This window comes from Peromyscus maniculatus, chromosome 16 (assembly GCF_049852395.1).
Source record: "Peromyscus maniculatus bairdii isolate BWxNUB_F1_BW_parent chromosome 16, HU_Pman_BW_mat_3.1, whole genome shotgun sequence".
Lineage (NCBI taxonomy): Eukaryota > Metazoa > Chordata > Mammalia > Rodentia > Cricetidae > Peromyscus > Peromyscus maniculatus.
Window position 1 is genome coordinate 51,122,231 of NC_134867.1, and position 22,966 is coordinate 51,145,196.

General features: G+C 43.8%; 2 protein-coding genes across 4 annotated transcripts in view; one reads left to right on the forward strand and one right to left on the reverse strand.

Annotated features, from left to right (window-relative positions):
- Positions 1-363: 363 nt before the first annotated feature.
- Positions 364-14,488, reverse strand: Nup43 (nucleoporin 43). The gene is made up of 8 exons (XM_006984452.4): positions 11,019-14,488; positions 10,562-10,684; positions 9,331-9,408; positions 7,559-7,739; positions 6,214-6,349; positions 4,883-5,034; positions 3,277-3,399; positions 364-1,091 (listed from the first exon to the last, which is right to left on the reverse strand). Exons 1-8 carry the CDS (start codon positions 11,136-11,138, stop codon positions 862-864), a joined length of 1,143 nt encoding a protein of 380 aa, XP_006984514.1. The 5' UTR covers positions 11,139-14,488; the 3' UTR covers positions 364-861.
- Positions 14,489-14,720: 232 nt separating this feature from the next.
- The window catches only part of Pcmt1 (protein-L-isoaspartate (D-aspartate) O-methyltransferase), a 31,200-nt gene continuing 22,954 nt past the window's right edge, over positions 14,721-22,966 (forward strand). For 2 of the 3 annotated variants that reach the window (XM_006984453.4, XM_016002954.3), the window contains exon 1: positions 14,721-15,040. In XM_006984453.4, coding sequence (XP_006984515.1) covers positions 14,806-15,040 — 235 coding nt within the window. In that variant the 5' untranslated portion in view covers positions 14,721-14,805. The remainder of the gene's footprint in view (positions 15,041-22,966) is intronic. The other variant, XM_042262314.2, reaches the window with a different exon arrangement.

The window sequence follows — 22,966 nt, forward strand, 5'->3', positions numbered from 1 at the left end:
ATTATATGAAATTACTTTGTAAGTATTTTCAACCTTCAATTAATCAGAATAATTACCTTTGGTACACTTTCTATATTAGCACATTTTTTTTTAAAGATGTTAGAAAACTACTACTAAGCTTAAGAGAAATTGTAATTCTAGAATGTCTATTGTTCACAATGTATGATGTGAAAACATTTTATTTTGGGCAGTAAATTTGGCTCATGTAAGCATGCATTGATAAGCTGGGGAAATCTTGGTATGTGATGTAGCTAGTTTTCAAGGGGAGAGGTTAACAGTTGGCATCCTTTGAAATAGCTGAACCCCAAGCTGCCCTGTGTGCATAGCAATCCACCTTATCTGTTGCCTAGATAGTTGTTGTTGTTTCTTTCTAAGATATAAATTTTTTTGAGTGTTTTCCTTGATTGTATATGTGGACCCTATGTACCTGACTCCTTCAGAAGTCAAAAGAGGATGACATCCCCTGGAACTGCAGTTACAGATGGCTGAGTCACCATGTGGGTGCTGGGAATTGAACCTAGGTCCTCTGCAAGAGTATCAAGTACCATCTCCACTGAGCCATCTCTAGCCCTTGGCTACATAGTTAATTCACATACTTCTGCTTGGATTCTACATTGTTGTTTTTGTAGAACTGTTAAGTTAAATGAAGGCATGTGTTGAACCACAATGGTACCCTCTGATGTTCTACTTTCTGAAGGTCAATCACTGATCAGATTCTAACAGGGTTGGGGGAGGAGCCAGCCAATAAGCCAAAACTGGGCACTGCCCCATTAACAACAATTTACTATTTCCTTGCAAATACCACATTTGCTTAGGATAGAATTTGCACACGATGGAACTGATAACTGGGTTTTTTCACTTTCATGAAAATAGTTGTCTGGTAACATAAATGGCTTCTGCATCAGTCCCACAAACAAGACAGGGACCTAAAACATCCAAACTGTTTACAGACAGAGTCCTGCTAGGAAGCAAGCTTGTGATTTCAATTCGGTCTTTGGCAGGATCTGTGCTGAGCCAGGAACTTATTAGAGACTGGTGAACATTGGCTTGGTTACTTATGCTATGAGATAGGAAAGTACTGCTTCTTCCTCCTGTGAGAAGAAAAGAGAAGGAGAAAAACCATTAAGACTGCCTTATGAGACACCATGTCCAAGGCAACTTGTAATACAGAAATGTTTATCGGGGCTCAGGATTCCACTGGGTTAGAATCAATGACTATCATGGAGGCATGGCAGCAGGCAGGCAGAAATAGCCCTGAAGCAGTAGCTGACTTTACATCCTGATCCACAGACAGAGACACTTGGGAATGGCCTTTGCTTTTGATATCTCTGAGCCCATTCCCAGTGACATATTCTGTCCAACCAGGCCACACCTCCTAATCTTTCCCAAACAGTTCTACCAACTGGGGACCAATCATTCAAATATATGAGCCTACAGTGGCCATTCTCATTCAACCCACAAAGACTAACTTCATATCACTAAACATAAAGCTTCTATTGATACTACAAAAAGGTAGTAATTCCAATGTATTTAACTCCCTTAAATCAGGGTTATGTGGGGACTGAATAAGCACAAGATGATAAAAAAAAATTCTTTTAATTCATCTTTTTTTATTTTGTTTTTTGTTCTTTGAGACGGGGTCTCTCTATGTAGTCCTGGCTGTCCTGAACTACTTATGTAGAATAGGCTGGCCTCAGACGTTCAGAGATCTGCCTCCGGGTGCTGGGAGTGCACCACCACACCCAGTTTCTGCCAAGTCATTTTAAAATTTTTTATTACATTTATTATGTGTGCGTGCATGATGCACAACCAAAGGAGAAAGCAAAAGGAAATTTTGTTTTAATTATGTGTATGTGTATATAGATCACAGAGATCAGAAGGTATCTTGTAGGAATCCGTTCTCTCCTCCATCACGTGGGTCCTGGGAATCAAACTCGGGTGGCAGCCTTGGTGGCAGCACCTTTACCCACTAAGCCATCGCACTAGCCACATGTCATCTTTTTGACTAAATGCTTACTCAGTGTTAGTAAATACTAACATTGGAAGGAAAAATACGGATACCAAAGTTGTAGTCTTAAGGAAAAACAGAAATTTAGTTGTTCCCCATTTTTCTGTTTATTGTCTTAATGAAAAATCGCAGAGAGGTGCCATAAACAACCCAAAAATAAGGAAAAAAGAACCCAAACTGTACACAAAAATCTAAGTTCCTCACTTGGGAGGCGAAGGATCTCTGTGAGTTCAATGCCAGCCTGGACTACATAGAGAGAACCGGTCTCAAAACCAACCAAAACAAATAAAAGAAAGGTAAAGTTCCTAGTTCAAATGAATGAATTTATAGGGGCCCAAGAGATGGCTCAGCTGTTAAGAACACATACTGTTCTTGATCTGGGTTCAGTTCCCAGCACCTAAGACAGATGGCTCACAACCGCCTATAACTCCAGCTTCAGGGGATCTGAATCCCTCTTCTGGTCTCTGCTGCCAACTACACATATATACACATACATGAATGTAAACACACACAATACACAAGACGAATCTATCTTTTTGCTTTAGCCTTTGGTTATTTTATGTGTCTGGGTGTTTTGCCTGCATATATGTTGGTACACCATGTATGTGCCTGGTACATGGAGACCAGAAGAAGCCATTGGATCCCCTGGAATTACAGGGTCCTCTGGAAGAGCAGCCAGCGCTCTTAACTGCTGAACCCTCTCTTCAGTCCACCCTCTTTGTTTTTTGTTGTTCGTTTTGTTTTGAAACAAGGTCCCATGTAGCCCAGGCTGGCCTCAAACTCAAGTCTGTAGGTTAGGATGGACCTAAACTGATCACCCTGCCTCCACCTTTCAACTGCTGGGAGGTTCCACGAAGGCCTGTCTTGCCCTTTTCCTTGATCCTCCTGGTCTGCCTACCCCTCTACACAGAAATTTTGTGTATTTTTCACAGTTGTTTTCATTCCACTGTGGTCAGTGCTTTTAACCAGCAAGAATATGCAAGTGAGAGAGATGGCCTCTGTGGGCACTGCCACACTGGTTCCCTGAAACTGGAATTACAGATATACATGCAGGCAAAAGACTCATACACGTCAAAAACAGTGACTAAAACAAAAAATAAACAACAAGAGAATGTGAGCCAGTTTGGTGGCACATACCTTTAATCCCAGGACTCAGGAGGCAGAGGCAGGCAGATCTTTGTGAGTTTGAGGCCAGCCTGGTCTACACAGCAAGATCCTGACTCAAGTTGAGATTTAAAAAATACTGAAGCAGCACCCAGGAACTTTACCTTGGTGAAAGAGAGAAGACTTTTCGGGTCCATTTGTGGAGGCATCCCAATGCCAGAGGGATCCATCTTCAGAACAAGTAAACAGATGATCCGGGTTGGATGGGTGGAAATGGACCTCCCACACTAAGGGACAGAGGGAATCAATTTTAATAGTCCATAAACGACTTAACAGTTACTCATTTTCTGGCTCACTTCTATATAAGTACTGGCTTTTTTCCATCTGCACGTCATAGTCACCAAAAGATTCATTCTATCACTTTTTTACCTTTGAAGCCGTTGATTTTCAACTGACTTAAAAGTTTATAGAGCTGGTTCCCCAGCTCATTTGCACAGGAATAAGCTGCTCGATTTTTATCTATTAGTGTGATCCCAGCAGCTGGGAGACAGAGGTTTGCCTTGAACTCCTTAATCCTGCTGCCTCTGCCTCCCAGCTTCTGGGATCACACATGCCTGGCTGACCTTTCTTAAACAGGGTCAAGCTGCAGTACTGGTTTGTTTCCTTTCTTGTATCTCTATTTAAGAAAGGCCAGAAGAGGGCGTCAGAACCTCTGGGACTAGAGTAATTATTAGAAGTTGTAGAAGGCGGCAGTGGCGTATGTCTTTAGTCCCAGCACTCGGAAGGCAGAGCCAGAGGGATCTCTGTGAGTTTGAGACCAGCCTGGTCTACAGAGCAAGATCCAGGACAGGCACCAAAACTACACAGAGAAACCCTGTCTCAAAAAAACAAAAAAGAAGTTATAAGTCAGCATGTGGGTGTTGGGAATAGAACATGGGCTCTCTGGAAGAGCCATCTTTCCAACCCCTTGATTTTTTTTTTTTTGAATAATGAAATGATAAACAAAGAGTCCCCTTCTCAAAAAGCAAGTATGAAACAAAAGAATCAGTTGGAGCTTGGGGTATAGCTCAGGGGCAGAGCAGAGCACTTTATGAGGTCCTGACCCAGTCCCCAGTAATGAGGAGTGGGAATCTATTTTATCAGAGTGGTGGCTCATGCCTGTAATCTCAGCACTTAGGAAGTCGAGGCAGGAGGACTTGGTAAGGTGGAGTCCAGTCTGGGCTACACAGTAAGCACCAGGCTAACCTAACCTGGGTTACCCATCTCAAAACTCCACAAAACTAATTAATTAATGAGCAAATTAGCAAATGTGAAGTGATAATTTTATACAGAACAATCAGTAATTTGATAATATGCAATAGGACAGTTTGGCCCATTGATTCTATTTCTAAAAAAAACACTAAGAAAATCAGCTCAGTAAGATGGGTAGTAATAGTGCATGTGCCTTTAATCCCAGTGCTCGGGAGGCAGAGGCAGGTGGATCTCTGTGAGTTCAAGGCCAGTCTGGTTTACAGAGTGAGTTCTAGGACAGCCAGGGTTACACAGAGAAACCCTGTCTCAAAAAAACCAAAGGAGGGAAAAAAAGAGCATGCAGTAATACTGCAGTTCTCAATATGATAAAACATTAAAGAGCATAAACACAGAAAAGGAATACCCAGCTTTTACATGTAGATAGTAAAAGCTTTGATGTGAAATGATCCCTATGTATCATGATATGCTTATGTGAGTGACTCATCCAACAGAAACCTTCTGCATCTCCACAATACTTACTTTCAGCCTCGTGAGCCTTAAGTAAAGAGACGGGCATGGTGCCTTGTCTAACATCCCAAATACTCAACATCCCGTCCTGGCCACCAGTGGCTACAACATGCTGCTGGTTGGGATGTCTGTCAACACAGTGGAGCGGCACTCGGTCACCAGTCCTTTTAAAGAAGATAGGACAATATCAAAGATGTGCGAAAGGACAATTTATCTTTGCATAACAAGAAACTTACTTCATGTGGCTGGAGAGACTAAATCTTAGTGATGCCAAAAATTTTTAACTCAATTAAATATACTTATAAATAATAAAGTTTTAGAATTAAAGGCTACAATTACTCATTGTTCAATTTGGAAACACGGGAAGCAAAATAACAGGATGGTAAGATGTGTAAGAAAGATTTCCACTGAAGAGTATGTGTCAAGCTGAAGAGCTGGCTCAGCAGGTATTCACAGGTGCTATCCAGGGACCTGAGTTCAATTCACTGCACCTGTATCACTGGCTCACAGTTACCTGTAACCCCAGCTCCAGCCATAAACCTGTTCTTCGGGTACCTGCAATCATGTGTACATGGCCACACAGACACATATGGTTTAGCTAAAATAAATTTAAAAATACAAATATGTATAAATTACACCAACTGTTTCATGCCTATGCTCTGAATTCATTTACATTTTTTAAAAAGTCTGACACTGCACTCTAGTTTCTTGAGAGAGCAGCAAAGGTTACACATCTAGAAAGGGTAATTTCAGCTCTGAAAAAATTATCTTGAATTATATTTTCTTCTGAAATCACATCTACAGTGTATTTTACTCATTACCAATACAATCATTTGATAAACAGCAACAAGTTCTCTGTTCAACAGTATACACTTGAAACACATAGGGCTCTGATCAATACAACAAACACTTGCTGAATTTAGGATGGCAGAATCAACTGCATCACGTTATCCTTGCTTTATCAATTGAATCATGCACCAGTGTCTCTGAAATGCATTGAAATGCAAAGCAGGCGGGGGTGGGGGAGTGGGGTGGGGGTGGGGAAATGACAACGACGACACACAAAAAATGGCTCAGCAGTTAGGAGCACAAGCTGTTCTTCAGAGGACCTGGGTTCAATTCCAGCACCACAGTGCAGCACACAACCGTCTATCACTCCAGTCCCAAGGATTCCAGTGCCCTCTTCTGGCCTCTGAGGCACGACATGCATGTGGTGTGCTCATACACAGGCAGACAAAACACACATACACGTAAAAATAAATTTAAAAAAGGCAAAGTTGACTGCAGCAACCAACCCAACCTAACTTTGTGTCACACGACTGAAGTGACAGGCCAAAACTTACAGTGATAGTATCTGACAGGGCTCACTTCCCTGCTGTCTGAAATCCCATATTTTTAGCTGTCCGATTGAGTTGACTGTAACAATCTCAGGAGTCCGAAGGAAGGTCACAGCATGGAGTGTGCTGCTGTCCGCGTTATCTGCACGTTTTAGAAATGGGAGCAGGTGTTAACAGGCCCCTTTTAGAACACTGGTTGAAACATTACAGTTTCTAATGACTCAGCATACTCTTCTAATGGAGAAATGCGGAGTAAAATACATGCCTAGATGTTCTCTTCCTCTCTCTGGGTAGACCGCATCACTCACAGGGCCGCTGTTTTCTAAATACAGGGCTGATTTCCCATTTTGTTTTTCTATTTCTTTTTAGGATTGCTATACTGAATTCTATCTTTTTTTAAAATTTTTATTTATTTTTTGGTTTTTCAAGACAGGGTTTCATTGTGTAACCTGGCTGTCCTGGAACTCAATCTGTAGACCAGGCTGGCCTTGAACTCACAGCCTCTGCCTCCTGGGTGCTGGGATTAAAAGCGTGAGCCACCACTGCTTGGCTTTTTACAATGTTTTTTTTTCTTGGATTTCCTGGAGTGTTTAGACCTGAGGCACACGATACATCCTTCCAAACTTAACTTGTACCACTTCTGTACACTGCCAGCAGGAAGCAGCCCTTAGCAATTAAGCAACTGTTATAACTCAGAAATTAAACAATTGGAACAAAGAACACAAGAAACTGATACCTGGGTGCAGTCCTTGGAGATTCTCATCTAAGAGGTCTAGAGTGGGGGACCAAGACTCTCCTCAGGCAAGTCTGAGGGAAGCAGTTAAGAACCATCTCACTAGCACAGGTCTGAACAGCACCGGAGTCTACCATTCCCTGCTGCTAAGGATACCTAACTTCTGTTGCTACGCATTCAACACTCTTTGCAATCTGATCCCAATTTACCTTTCTAGCTTCACCTTTCACCTCCCCAATAACAAATATCTAATGTCAGCTCACCATATACTTTGTCATTTGCTATCTGGTTTACTCTGACTATTACCCTGACTATTACCATGCTATTCCCCCTTTTCTGGCGTATCATATTTTAGTATTGTTTACGGTACAGAATCAAGAATATATTAATTGCCACTTGCTCCACAATTATGTGATAATTCCTTCTGGCTAAAAACAAAACACCACCACCTAATAATATCTCTCTGCTCTTTTATCAATTATTTACACTGGCCTTGTCCACACACTGTCTTATAAAGGGACCCTGCCATGTGTATTTTCACACTCTTCAAACACTTAAAACCATGTCTACTTAGTTCAATTACTGTGCAGTGGATAGAAGAACTAGGATTGTTCTCACCTATCGTTCTTACGGCCTCCTTGTGATCGACTCTGAAGAGATTTATTCGCCCATCCTCTCCGACAGTGACAATCTCTGGGTTGTCACACACGATCCCTGTACACGGTGCACTGCCGTAGGAAGGACTGCCAGGACCTGTGTGGTGGTGAGCTGCCGGCCACTGCTGACTGACTGACAGGGTCTAGGCAGCAGAGATGAGCACACTATTAACCAGAGCAAAGGTCTAAGGAATGAGCCCCTTTCCCCAGGAGTTTCTGGGTTTTTTGAGACAGGACTTCCAAGTGTTTGGGGCTGTAAGTGAGCCACCATGCCTGCCTAATAACTATTTTTTGATTGTGTCTCATGTCCTTGTAGAAGAAAAAACAATTCTCCCTATTTCTTTGTATTTGAGCATACTGATGTTTAGAAACTACTTCCATCAAATTTCTGTACATTCTAATTAGACTCACCACTTTATCTCAAACTAATGATTTTTGTTACCAGAAAGCTGAATGTTCAAATATTTTTTAAAAATTTATGGGAATAAAATAATATATGAGACTAACCGCTACATCTTTTTCTACATGTTTCCATTAAGAAATGGTGGCGCACACCTTTAATCCCAACACTCGGGAGGCAGAGGCAGATGAATCTCTGTGAGTTCAAGGCCAGCCTGGTCTACAGAGTGAGTTCCATGACAGGCTTCAAATGCTACACAAAGTAACCCTATCTCGAAAAACCAAGAAGAAAAAAAAAAGGAAATGAATTAAAGCTGGGCATGATGGCACACACCTTTGATCCCAACACGCAGGAAGCAGAGGCAGGTGGATCTCTTACTTTAATGCCAGCCTGGTCTACATAGTGAGTTCTAGACCAGCCAGATGTACATAGTGAGGTCCTGTCTCAAAAAACAAAATAGGTGTGTGTGTGTGTGTGTGTGTGTGTGTGTGTGTGTGTGTGTGTGCGCACGCGCGCGCGCCTGAGTTAATGTGCACCACATATATTCAGATGCCTGCTCAGACCAGAAGGGTACATTTCATCCTCTAGAGTTGGAGTTTTAAGCTATTGTAAGGCACCTGGTGTGGGTGCTGGGAATGGAACCAGAGTTCTCTCCAAGAGGAGTACTGAGTCTTAACTGCTGAACTGCCTCCCCAGCAGCCACAAGAGAGAGGCCTTTAGGTAGTGGGTCCTCTCAAGACCTGGTTCTACCCATAAAAACAGCCGTCCCCACCCCCGTTTGTGGTATTTAAGCTAGAAGCCGAGCATGCACACACGCTTGCTTGCTCACTTTCCCCTCCAACCCTGTAAAAGACCATCAGAGGCGCTGACGAAACACTAAGGAAAACTGCCACCAGCAGATGTTAGAGTCATGAACACAGTTTATTTAAATGATGTCCAGTCTCCATAGAAGCAAATGTAAGCATGATGAAGTAATATGGGGCTGAGGGTAAAGCTCAGTGCAAGAATGCATGCTTTGACCCTTACCAACCCCTAAAAAGTGGACAGTATCCTCTCCTATTGTGACTCTTTTTGAGGTAAGGTTGTGCTGTGTTGTCCAGGCTTCTCTCGAGCTACTATGATCAAAGAATTCTTTTCTCTCAACCTTTGGAAACGTGGGAGCTCCAGGACTGTGCCCATGACCGACTCCCTTCATGTTTAAACACTGTAAAACACTTTGAACTCATTACACACAATCTTCTGTAAGCCTCCTCAGGAATAATTAAAATACAAGTAAGTAAATAAAACACAAAAAGTAAACAAAAAAGTTTACTTTCCCAACGAAAGTTCTTTACCTGGTTATTTGGATGGTGAAGGAACACTGTTACACATCCTGTTGACGAAGCAGCTACAATTCTTTCCTGGTCAAAAAACTAAACAGAAAATGTCTGCATATTACTATAGATTTGGAAATATTGAGAAAAAAGTCCCTTAATTCAACTAAACAAATAGCAAATCCTGTAAGAATTTTAAGAAGCAAACAGCCTATAAACACTAAGCAAATGAGATGTGTTAACATCTGAAAGTAAAAAAAAAAAAAAAAATTTATATAAATTAGGAGTATTTTCATGAAGGATGAATAGTTAAGTTTACTCCATATTTTTAATTTTGGGCTGCAATGATAAAAGTTTAGAAATGTCTTATTCCAAAGCATAGGCAGCTTTTTACTGAGTAAAATGCATGGCATCTGAATTCATATAGAATTTCGTTTTGATGAGGGGGGAGGAGCTCTCTGTTGCCCACACTCATCTTGAGCTCCTATTACTTCAGCTTCCTAAGGAGCTGGGACTACAAGCATCTGTCACCAGTCCAGCTTTGAAAATCTATTACTGGTCCTGAGATCTTTTTAAATAACCTAAGTTCTCTGAGTCTTAATAAACCTTGAACATGGAAACACTGATTTTTTACTAAGTTGCTAAAGGAACCACAGAAGAACAATCCTGCACCGTATTTTTTATATATGTTCAAAAGATACCATTCTCATCTATCTGATTAGTGAGGTAGTGAACAGTACTTGAGGGCTGGGATGCATACACTCACAGGTAGAGAGAGCACTTCCCTAGGACATGTGAGGTCCTGAGATCATCCTCATCACACACAACTCATGATAAAACGTGACTCACAGACATGCAGTGCAAATTAACATACCTGTATAAAACTCACCAAACAGCGTTTGGCACGTAGATGGGCAAATGCTATTGTCATTTTCTCTGAGATAAGGTCTCACTACGTAGCCCAGGCTGGCCTTGTGAGTCCCTCCTGCCTCTGCCTCCCATGGACTGGAATTAGAGGCTTGCACCCCCAAGCCAGGCTTGAGCAATTAATTTTAAAACTGAGTGACCTGAATTCACTTTCTTAGCCACATTTCTCTCACTAAGAGCCTGAACAATGATGTGGCAAATTACAATTCAGAGATTAGTGTCCTGTAAACCGGGGGTGAGAGCAGACAAACTAGAAGGCGCTACATTATCTCTAAATGTATTCTCAAATTTCCAAAGTTAGCTTTGGGGGATAACTCAGATTTACCTGCAAATCCATGACATCACCATGATGTCTGATATCGCACAGCAATTGATGGTCTCCTTCAAACCCTCCATCAGAATCCAAATTTCCGAAATCTCCAATAGACCACAGTGAGACGCAATTTTCCTGCAAAGCAGAAAGTTTTACCTTGAGGGTGACGAAAATGTCAACTCTAGGCAAGCAAAATTCAGATTGCCTTTCGCGCTACCCTGCTTCTTCAAAAGCATCTCAAGACAAACGATATGGTTAAGAGCTGAAAAGATCAGAGGTGTGCCCTGGTTCGGACGGTATGACTACACACTTGGTGAGGGTTTAAAACCAAATCCGAGGCTCAGGTACAGCACCGGGGCTCTCAGGTAAGCGGGCAGCCAAGCAGGAGATTGGCAAGCCAGAGGCTGCATTCGCGCGCCAGCGCGGGGGGCGTGGAGCAGAGCAGCCGGGGCCGCCCGGGACCGGGTACCTCATTGTCCCAAGAGCCCGTAGCGAAGGTCTCTGCGGTCTGCAGGCTCCCGGAAGGCACTGGCCGCCAGCGGGTTTTGCTAATTTTCTGAGACACGAACTTAGCATAAATTTCCTCCATGCTGAAATCAACTAGAAGGTTCAGCAGAAAGCACACTGCGCGCTCCTCCGGCCCGCCCCTTCCTGCGCAGTTCTGATTGGATGAGAACTCACGAGGGAGACGGTGGCTGCCGGGAGCCAATTCTCGTCAGCAGTAGGACGCGCCAGCCCCTGGACTAAAGGTGTCTGATGCTCAGTCTTTGCATCTGAACAAAGACCGGGCACCTAAAACCTTCAGCGATGACACACTTCTAAGGCGAAATCAGTCTAGGAACACTGACGATATACTATTTGTGCAATAATGCTAGAAGTTTGTTTTATTTATTTTCTTCTTTATAAAAAACTTTACTATAAAAATGTTGCAAATAAAAAAATCATCACACACCAAAATTAACTTGACCCAAAGACTACAATCCAATGAACTTCTATACATTTAGCGCAGCCATTCAGAAGCTGGGGAGCTTCATACTGGATTTTATACTTCCACTACCTAATTATATTTATTTTATTTTATTATCGAATATATTTTTATGCCCTTATCCACCACCAACCCCCTCAAAAAATCCATGACAGATTCAGAGATTGGAAAACGATTAGATTTATTATTTTTTGATAAATCTTTTTAAATATTTTTTAATTTTTTTTTTTTTCCGAGACAGGGTTTCTCTGTGTAGCTTTGCGCCTTTCCTGGAACTCACTCTGTAGCCCCAGCTGGCCTCGAACTCACAGAGATCCACCTGGCTCTTCCTCCTGAATCCCGGCTTAATTTTTTAAAGTGACTTTCAAATTTTATGTGTGTGAATGTTTTGTTTCCATGTATGTTTGTGCCTATTGTGTATATTCACGCTTGGTGGTGAGGCCAGAAGAGAGGGTCAGAGTCCCCGGAACTGAAGTTACAGAAGGTTGTGAACTGCCATGTGGGAGCTAGGAAATGAACTCAGGTCCTCTGGAAGAACGACGTGTATTTTTAACTGCTGGCCTATCTTTCCAGCCCCTAAAAATAACTTCATTTTTACTTTACTTTAAGTTATTCATATGTACGTGTCTGCATGTGTATATGTGCATGTAAGGGCAGGTGAGGGCAGGTGCCTGAAGAGGCTCTGGATATCCTAAAGCTGGAGTTATTGGCAGGTATGAGCCATACCTATGTGGGAACTGAGAAGCCAATTCTAGCCCTCTGGGAGAACAGCAAATACTTTTAACTGCTGAGTCATCTCTCTAGTCTTGTCAGAGAAAAATCTAAAAGTAAAAATTTAAAAAAAAAAAATTGCAGGAGGAAACGTACCAGCCACAAGCACTTAGGTGAACTTCATTGCACAGAGAAAATGTTTTTAAAACCTTAGGGCTGGAGAGCTTGCTCAACAACTTTAGCAGCACTTGCTGTTCTTCCAGATGGCCTGGGTTCAGTTCCCAGCACCTACATCGCTGCTCACAACTATCCGTTGGTACACACGTGGTGTACATCCCCACATGTGGACAAAACCATGCCCGGCAGATCTCTGTCCCTTTGAGGCCAGTCTGGTCTCCATAATGAGTTCCAAACTGCCAGAGCGATATACTGAGACCCTATCAAAAACAAAAACAAACCACTCATCATACACATAAAATAAACCTTAAAAAAAATGTTTAACCCCCTAAGCTAGAACTGAGTGTGCAGCTCCTCAGGGTTAGGATTCCAGTCAGCCACCTTGTTAAGTGCTGGGAATTGAAGCCAGGTCCTCTGGAAGAGCAACCTGTGCTCTTAACTGCTGAGCCATCTCTCCGGGCCCTCTGGTTTTAGTTTTGATACCTTTTTCTTGCTCTGCAAACCTGGTCAGTTTACTTCTACATGAAATTAGTGTGTTTGCTGGGAACTGTGTCACCAGGCCCTGAATCCTAGTTCCATGCTGCCTCTGAGCTGCTGGTAACACCTAATATCCCTCCACTCCTCGCTACTTCTCATTGTCTGTCCGCCCTTCAAGGACCAATACCTCTGTGTACTTTTTTCTGATACCCTCAGCCCATGTTGTTCTAACTAGACCCAGCACTACCAGCTAGAGACTCTAGATAGTTTTAATTCTAGATTTCATGACTAGAATGTAAATCCTATATAATTTGAGAGGAAGGACTTTTTGGTATATCTATTCTCCTTTACACTATAGGAATTCAAAACTGCATTGGCCGTTTCTTTAAAAGGGGTCATGATACATTATGAGAGTTATCAGATTGTAAAGAGCTCGAGTTTTTTTGTTTTTCAGCATGAAGACTGTTACCCAACCTGGCTATTTCTGCCCCCATACAATATCCCAGTCACTGTAAATGGTAGGTTTTGCAAAAGACAGTTTATGAGGTGACCAATCATACACAAATGGTAAAATCAAGTCTTCCAACGGCCTCACCTAAACTGAGGTTGGGTGATAGTTAACAGTCTGAGGAGTGGGAAAAGGTAACGATTAAAGTCAGCTATAACCATCCTGACCCCTACAGAAAAGCACAGTCAGATGAAGGTATCTAACAGGTAGGAGATTCTAGACTGAACTTTTTACTCAGACTCGAAGAGAAGATGGTATTGGATAGGAAACTAACTAAAACTCGTTGCTTGATCCTTAAAGTTGAAGAACACTGACATTTATAGTTACAGGATCCATGAAAACAGATAATGAACATTTCAGATTGGAAGGATGTTGAGTGTTGCATTTGACGAAGTTTGGTAAGAACTGTAATTTGGACATTGCTCCTGAAGTCATAGCGCACCACAGATGTCTTGTTTCCTTCCTGAAAGTTTACTGAAGCAATGGCTGCGACTCAATTTTAGTTAGCACACTCTGGATGCGGCAGGCAGTGTTTCCCGTCAACTTCTCAGAATCTAGCAGAGATGGAAAGAATAAAACTAGTGTCCAGTCTCCGGGTGTAATTTGTGAGGCTTCGTCAGTTGAAACTCACACTTGGGTGGGAAGAATAACACTTTCACCATAGGATACTTTGGTATTTTGTAACCAGCTACAGCCCTCGGCTAGTCTTGCTCTCAACCAGAAAAACATCCCTACCCCCAAGTCCGTGTCACGGTATTCTTCCACCTTGATTTTGCGCTTTCAGAGCTGAAAACAAACCAGAGCCCCAAAGTCTCTGCTTCGCCAGCACCGTCTTTTGTGACAGAGGCTGGTGGACTTAGAGCTGGAAGAGGGGCCTTTGCCCTTGGGCTCGGTTCAGATGATCATTCTGGCCCCATCACACACGCCGTGACTCTACCAGCCTAAATGTTAGTGCACCGGGTTGGGTGAGGCAGGACACGGAGGGTAGCCCAACCATCTAGCAATCTGCACAGCCATAGGAGCAGACCCGCCGCTCGCAACAGCTGACGGAGCGGCGACTGCGGAGCCCCGGAGCGGCGACACACGTCGGACCCGCCATCCCGCCGCCGCCGCCGCCGCCGCGCTGGGTCCGCCGGAGCTGCAGCCAGGAACGCGTTGCACCGCGCAGGGCGCCACCCCGCCGGCCGCAGGACGGAGGCAGGCGCCAGCCTCAGCAAAGGGGAAACCCAGCAGCGTTGACTCGCCCGGACCTCGATCGACCTCGCCACGGTCACCCGGCACCGGCTGCCACCCACCGGCTAACCCCCGGTCTCTCCAGGCCTTTCCCCCCGCCTCCGGCCCCGCCCGGCCGCACCCCGGGGCTGCGCGGCGTCACAGAGCGCATGCGTGCCGCGGGGGATGCCGGGAGCGCGCAGTGGCGGCAGCGGTAGCGGCGGCGACGGCAGTAACAGCGGCCGCTCGAGCGGGGACAGCGGCGGGGCGGTGACCGTGTGGGAGGTGGTCTCACTCTTGGGGAAATTGCTGGGGACCGTCGCCGCGCTGAAGGTGGTTCTGTACCTGCTCCGGGTGTGCTTCGCGATGGCCTGGAAATCCGGCGGCGCCAGCCACTCGGAGCTAATCCACAACCTCCGCAGTAAGTGCCACCCCCGCCCGGCGTGGGCCACGGAGAAGGGCCAGGCCTGGACGCTCGCTGTCCGTCCCTCACCCCCCCAACCCCCCCACCCCCGCCTGACCGTCGGGAACGTTCGGTCTGCACCCCTGCGCCTGCTGGAGGGCGTCTGTGCGCGGTTGCACCGGGAGTCCCGGGCGGCGTGCGTTTGCGGTCTCCTCTCCCCCCCCTCCACCCCCCCGCCCCGGGACCTGTCACTCGGCGCGATGGACGGGAAGGGGAGCGAAGCCTCCAGGGGGCTGCTGGCTGCGGGTGGGACGGGGCAGTCGCCTCTTGGCGGGCTTGGCGGGGACAGGGTGCGGCACAGGTGGCGGGGCTGTTGCTGGAGTCTGCCGTCCAACCGGCGAGGGGCGTGACTTGGGGATGGGGAAGTGCGGGGCTTGTGTTCCTGGTGACTGGGCTGGCACCGAGAGGACGCCACCCTCACAGCCTGCGGGTCTGTTCTCTCACTGCCCTCCTCGGTAGATGATTCCCTGCGAGCTTTCTTCTGCCTCCCCCGCCCTCTGTTTTTTCCTTTGGAGGGAGATGCGGCTGTTTGATACCAGCCCGGGGAGGGAGAGGACGTTCCGAGTACTGCCGTTGCGGGTGGGTGCTGCGAGCAGTCTCCCAGGCTGCTGTCCAGAGTATAGGCTCTTGGCGGGGGGGCCAAGGGATTGATGGTGTGTTAGGGCATGCTGTTCCTAAGAGACTCTGTTTGGAGCCTTTGGAGGTCCTGAATCCAGCAGACCATTGTGTCTATAAAATGTTCTAACTTTTTTTTTCCAGGACCGTCCTTTGGCTTTTAAAAGCGTGTATGGAAAGTTTTTTTTAAAGAGAATAAGCATTCTCTGTACTTATTGTATTCCTTCCTTTGATGATAGTTTTAGGGTGGAATGAATGCTGTGTCACGTACCTTTTTAAATTGAAACGGAGCATTGTCTGGTTCAGAGGCCAAGGCGAACTGCAAGTTCCTAGTCTCACTCTGGTCAGAATTCACAGTTCTTTCTGCCACCAATTAAAAAATAATAATAATCAGAGTTTCTCAGGTGAAGTTCTTAATTTTCTTGTACACTTTTTTAAGAAAAGCTTTTCATGTGTTTTCCTTACCTCTCAACTCTATTTATAATCACCTCAAGGCAGGAACCATAAAAAAAAAATGAATTTTCTCAGAGTCAGTACTCATTCTTTTCCCCAGGAATGCCAATTCGGTGTCCGTTATATGCCAAGATCTTTATAGAGAGCAAAAGGGTGAATGAGAGAAATAAGTAGGACTGTCAGGTATTTAATATATTCATCATTGCACTTTAAAAATAATACTTAAATAGAAATAGATACTTAGTGCTTTGTGGTGCTTGAGTTTAAACCTGGGGTTTTAGACACACTGGACAAGTGCCCTCCCATGAGTGTCTTGCCAGCCTCTAAAATTGAGGGCATTTCGTTGAGGTCTTAGAAATGTGATCATGCTGGCATTGAAGTAAAGGGATCTGCAGATTGGAAGCCGGGGTTACGGTTTTAATTTTTTTTTTTTTTTTTACAAAGATGTGCTCATGGTTTGCTTAGTTTTAATATTGTAATCAATCGAAAGTATTTGCTTTTTCTTTTGTATTTGAAGAAAGAAATTGCTTGTTTTTTAGTTGATACATCATTTGTAGACTTTGAGACTGTAATGATAGATTCCTTGTCATTCATTGGCTAATGTTGTGGTAACTATTCTTTGGTAAATTTGAACAGTTCCTCCAAAGCTTGAGTATGTCTTCCAGTCTTGGGTCATCTGCAGAGCTGGTTCAACTGCTGGGGCTGGAGACTGTGTAGCTAACAAATTCTTTTTTGTTGTTGTTATTTTGTTTTGTTTGAGATAGGGTTTCTCTGTATAGCCCTGGCTGACATGAAACTCTGCGATGAAGACCAGGCTGGTCTCGAGCTCAGAGATCCACCTACCTCTGCCTCTAGAGTGCTGGGATTCAAGGCGATAACAAATTCTTAAGTTGTATGTGTGCAGCTGTAAACCCAGGGACTACATAGAGGCAGAGAATTGAAAATTACAAAGCTAAATTCTGCCACTGTTTTAGCTTTATTAACTTTATTAGTTATATATTTTAAAATAAAGTTTTAGAACAAGTCTATAGTTGAGCTTTTTAGAACTATCTTCATGGCTGACTCAGTGCTCGGTGGTTGATGATGGCAAACTTGTTTCTCTTGCAGTCGCTCTTGCCAGGGCAATTTGGGCTCCCCCAGAGCCCTAGTATGGTGGGTTGCTAGAAGGTAGTGATCTTTTTGTGACTGGACCGCTTTCAGAGTGTCTTCTTGGCTTGCAGAGCCTTCCCATTTGCTTTGATTTTATGAGGGGCATTTGCTGCTTGCTTGGATTTCAGTGTCCTTTCCCGCTCCCCCCCCCACCCCCCCAGGGTTTCTCTGTGTAACAGCTTTGGCTGTCCTGGAACTTGCTTTGTAGGCCAGGCTGGCCTCAAACTCACAGAGATCCACCTGCCTCTGCCTCCTGAGTGCTGGGATCAAAGGTGTGCGGCTCAGTGTCATCTTTTAGCATTTAAAATGCTACACTGGCCACTTAAAACAAGATGAGCAACTCCTTCTCTTCCTCTTCTCAACTTGTTTTTATTTGAAAAAAGAAAAAAAACTTCAATGCAATTCCTTAATGTATGGGTTAGTTCTAATTTCTACTTATGTTTCTTTTGTATCCTTGACTGTTTAATTTTGCAAATAGAATGTTTGTAGGATTACCAGTCACCCATTGTATACTTGAATGCTTCCAAATACAATGTTTGTAGGATTATCAATCATCAATGAATACTGGAATGCTTCCTCTTTATTGTTATTTGAGTATTTATTTTTATGTGCATTGGTGTTTTACCTGCATGTGTGTCTGTGTGAGGATGTTGGAAGCTCTCGAACTGGAGTTACAGTCTTGAGCTGCCATGGGAGTGTTGGGAATTAAACCTGGGTCCTCTAAAATAGCAGCCAGTGCTCTCAATGCCAAGCCATTTCTTCAGCCCCATGCTTCCTCTTTGTTCTTTTATTTATAAAGATTTTCAGGACAGTGTCTCCGAAGCTAGCCATGAATCTTTGGGCTCATCATCCTTCTTTAACCTCTTGAGTAACTGGCCTACAGGCACTTGGCATTGCATGCAGTGGGGTAACTTCTGTGTGCCAATCACTAGGGATAAAGGGAAGAGCAAAACAAATACCCACTCCTTTTTGTAGTTTTCTTCTACAGCAAGCAGCTAAGTAAAGTAAATAGTACCTCACAGGATGACCATTGTCAAAGCCTGGAACAGTGAGTTTGTAGTTGCAGAAGAGAATGCCTCACCAGTATATCCTTTGAGCAAAGGTTTGGTGAAGGGCCAGACCAGCCACGAGGATAGAGCTGAGGTGTGAACAGCTCAGACAGAGGCAGTTGCAAGTGCTAGGTTTGGGTATGAGGTGTGGGAAAATGACTGGGGACAAGTCAAGTATAGGACCCCAGAGTTTTAGGCTTGGCAGCTGGGATGGTTTACTATTTCCTGAGTTGGAAATGAGTGAGTGAGTGAGTGAACAGCAGATTTTATTTGGGGTTGGCTTTGCAGAGAGAGGAGCAGATCAGGAATTTATTTGGGAGAAAGAACAGATTTGATTCATATTTGAATATATAAGATTATAATTTATAGTTGTTGAATCCTAAAAACATTTACTTGTTGTTGTTGTTGTTTCTGTTATTTTAGTGTTTTGAAATGGTGGCTTTTGTAGCCTACATTGTTCTCAAACTTGTTGTGTAGTTGAGAATGCCATTGAACTTCTGATCCTCCTGTCTGTACTTCTGAAGTGCGAGCTTTTTCCTCCCTCGTCTGGGGATTGACTCTAGGGCCTCATGCATACTAAGCAAGTGCTGTGTCACTGGGCTGTATCCCTAGCACCCTTTTTTGAGTCAGGGTCTTGTGAACACACTGTAGGCTATGATGGCCTCAGACTGAAGATGCTTGCAAATATGCTTCCTGAGTACTAGGTTTACTGCTGTGTGCCACCATGCTGGCTCTAACAGGTTTACTTTTGCAAAGAAAATGATTTTCTTTGTCTGTCTGTCTTTCTGTTTTCTTCCTTCCTTCCTTCCTTCCTTCCTTCCTTCCTTCCTCCCTCCCTCCCTCCCTCCCTCCCTTCTCTCTCTCTCTTTCTTTCTTTTCCTTCCTTCCCTTCCCTGTCTTCCCCTTCCCCTCCCTCTTCTCCCCCTTCTCCTTCCTCTTCTCCCCCTCCCTTCCCCCTTCCCCTTGCTTCCTTCTTCTCCCTCCCTCCCTCCCTCCCTCCCTCCCTCCCTCCCTCCCTTTCTTCCTTTCTTTTGGCTTCTTAAGATAGGGTTTCTCTGTGCAATTGCCCTAGCTAGCTGTCCTGGGGTTCAATTTGTAGATCAGGCTGGCCTTGAACTCATAGAGATCACCTACCTCTGCCTTCCAAGTGCTGGAACCAAAGATGTGCGATACCACACCCCACTAAAATGGTTCTCTTATCCCACTCACAGCATCTGTGCTTATTTAGTAGTGTACCTAGTGGAAATGAGCATTTTGTCTTAATAGCCCTTTACTCGTTACATGCACATTAGATAAACATGACCAGCTCATAAGAGCCTAAGAAATTGGAGCGCTCTCTCTCTCTCTCTCTCTCTCTCTCTCTCTCTCTGTCTGTGTGTGTGTGTGTGTGTGTGTGTGTACATGTGGAGGTCAGAGGACAGCTTTACAGAGTCAATTCTCTCCTTCCACTTTACATGGGTTCCAGGCATCAAATTCAGGTCATCAGGCATGTCAGTAAGCACTGAGCCATCTCGGGGTAGTTTTACTGACAGATAGTAACTCATGGTGTGTACATAGGACACTATCTCATTGTTATGATTTAAACTTTTGATATTAGGTGACCTGGGGAATGTTGCTCAATGATAGAGTTCTTATCTGGCATGCATGAGGTCAGGATTCAGTTTCCTGTACCATACCAAGGGGAAAAAATCAATGTGTATCTACTTACATTTAACTTAAGTAAAATCTACATTAAATTTTCAGTTCTGCCATGTTTCAAGGCCTTGGTAACTTCATGAAGTTAGTGGCTACCCTGCTGAAAAATACAGTTATACAGTATACCCTCTGTCACAGGAAGTTCTGTTCGATCTAGATGATTGGCTCTTTTACATGCTACTTACAGTGAAATTAAGCTGTAGGAAGAGCAAGTTACATTGTATTGTACATGTATTTGTACTAGTATTTGTGTCTTCTGACTGAGTGCTTTAGGGTGACAGTAAAAACCAAGGACCATTGAACAAGTGTGATGGAGAGCAAAAGAGTTGGCATATTAGATATACTTTGATGGGACTGAAGTGCCCAATTTAGCATAGCGAAGGTTTTAGGGAATAATAAAACACTTGAAATATGTAGAAGAAGATAAAGCAGGTGGCAGATGTGGACTCATTATAAGGAAGAACTCAACAGAGCCTACCTTAACAATCAAAAGTTTGCTTTGAAGTTAGGTGGGGTGGTGTATGCTTTTAATCCCAGCACTCAGGAGGCAGAGGCAGGCAGAGTTCTGAGTTCTGGTCCAAACTGGTCTACAGAGTAAGTTCCAGGATAGCCAGGGCTATACAGAGAAACCCTGTTTCAAAAAAGAAAAAAAAAATTGTTTTGAAAAATGATGCTTTCTGTCACTAGGTATACTAAAGCAGAGGATGGCTGACTATTTCACTGTAAGGGACGCTACAGAGGGATTTGTTATCAGATTTGAATATACATTAGTTCTAAGAGGAACATTCCAAATCCAAGATTGTGTGATTTTAAAATAGCATTAAAGATTGCATAATGCTTATGGAGTATGTATGTTTCAGGAGCCAGGCAAAGAAGCAAACATTTTAACATTAACTGCCAATGTTACCTACTTTTACATATGGATGAAAAGGCACCTAAGAAACATAGCCTTCTCCTTTGGGAAGTAACATTGAAACAGTTTACTTTTACAGACCAACTAAAACCAACATGTGTAGAGGACAACCATGTACATTTGAATAATACCTGGTACTTAGATGACACACTTTGTCTTTGCTGTTACGTAAGCTACTTCTTTGATTATAGTGTAGTTTTAAATCTACTCTTTTAGACTTTATATCCTCCGCGTGTTTTGAGTCTACCTCATTTAACCATTCTGGATGAGAAGTAAAAGGTGAAAAATTTGTTGGCTTGTTGATACTTGAGAAGAAATGCAAGATAAATCATATTAACTCTTATAAACTAATAAAATGGATAGTACTTCTTTTATTGAGACCCCCCCCACACACACACACCCCTTCATCTTTTGGCACTGGGAATCAAACTCAAGGCTTTCACATACTAGGTAAGTACTCTACCACTGAGCTACATACTCAGCCCTTGAGATGAATCTTTATAATGAGTTTGGGGAAAGTTTTACCAGATTTTAAATCCGTCTAATTTACACCTACACTGGTCCTCCTCATTTCTCCAAGGTTTATTTGTATCCCATAAAAATATTTCCATGCCACCCCACCCCCAGCAGTCCTTCCATAGCCACCCCTTTTGCTGTATTGTCATTGTTATTGGTTCCTTGAGATAACCAGTTATACAGAGGAAAGGTTCCTTGGGGATGGTTATGGAGGTCTCAGTCTGACTGGTTGGCCCTGTTGCTTTGGGTTTGTGTTAAGGTAGCACATCATGGCCAAATAGAACTCTCAGGTGATGGCCAGGTAGTGAGAAATGGAGAGGAGACCAGGGTACCAGTGACCTGAAGACTTCTCACTGGTCACCACTTTTGAAGCTTCTACCACTTCCCACTGTTGCCAAGCTGGGGCCAATTTTGGGGAGAAATTGCAGACTCAAACTATGACATTCTGCTCCTGGCTCCTTAAGGCCCATGTCCACCTCACAAAATAAAATACATGGGCTGGAAAGATGGCTCAGAGGTTAAGAGCACTGACTGCTTTTCCAGAGGTCCTGAGTTCAATTCCCAGCAACCATATGGTGGCTCACAACCATCTGTGAGATCTAGTGCCCTCTTCTGGCCTGCAGAGATACATGCCGTATACATAATAAACAAACAAACAAACAAACAAATCGAAACCAAAAAGAAGATTTAAAAAAAAATTGCCGGGCGGTGGTGGCACATGCCTTTAATCCCAGCACTCGGGAGGAAGAGGCAGGCAGATCTCTGTGAGTTCTAGGAAAGGTGCAAAGCTACACAGAGAAACCCTGTCTTCAAACACCTCGCCCCCCCAAAAAAATAATAAAATAAAATACATTTTAGTCCTCCAAGAGTTCCCAGTTTTCACTGTTCTGGTGATGCTCAGTAGTCCAAAGTCTCTGAGACTGAAGGCAGAATTAGTTGTGATTCCCTGTAAGAAATCAAAAATGCATATCACATTCTTCTAAAGTAGAGTGGTGGGACAAGCAAAGGCATACATTTACATCCCAAGAGGGAGTAATTGGAGCATAGAAAGATGGGATCAGACAAACTCAAGGCAACGCCCCAGCAGGGCCAACATAAAATTCTTTCTGTGTCTGGTATTCAGGATGTTCCCTAACAGACGTGAACACCCAGGGTTTGGGTGGCCCCACCTGCAGGTTTTTGTTTTGACACTCGTTCAGCCTCTTACAGATGTGTACACTGCCTGTCATTTTCTTTGGCTGGTGTTCCATGTTCCTAGCAATTCTGACTTTCTAGAATCTTCCTGCAGCCTACACTTCACTCCCTCAGCTTCATTATTTTTGCGTAGTTCAGGACTCCTTACAGGGGCCCCCCAACTCTGCCATAGATTGTCTGGCTTTTCCTTTGTATTCTTAGGGGATATCTCTACCATGCCATAATTTTAATTAAAAAAGATTGGTTTATTTAATGTCTGTGAGTGTTTTGTGTGCATATATGTATGTATGGGCACCATTG

Bases quoted from the DNA above. Each gene is read 5' to 3' on its own strand.
- Nup43 (XM_006984452.4), bottom strand. From the start codon at position 11,138: ATGGAGGAAATTTATGCTAAGTTCGTGTCTCAGAAAATTAGCAAAACC. The intron at 10,685-11,018 runs GTACCCGGTCCC...TCTGCTTTGCAG, and splicing joins CGGGCTCTTGGGACAATGAG to GAAAATTGCGTCTCACTGTG. The intron at 7,740-9,330 runs GTAAAGAACTTT...TCTGCTGCCTAG, and splicing joins TTCACCATCCAAATAACCAG to ACCCTGTCAGTCAGTCAGCA.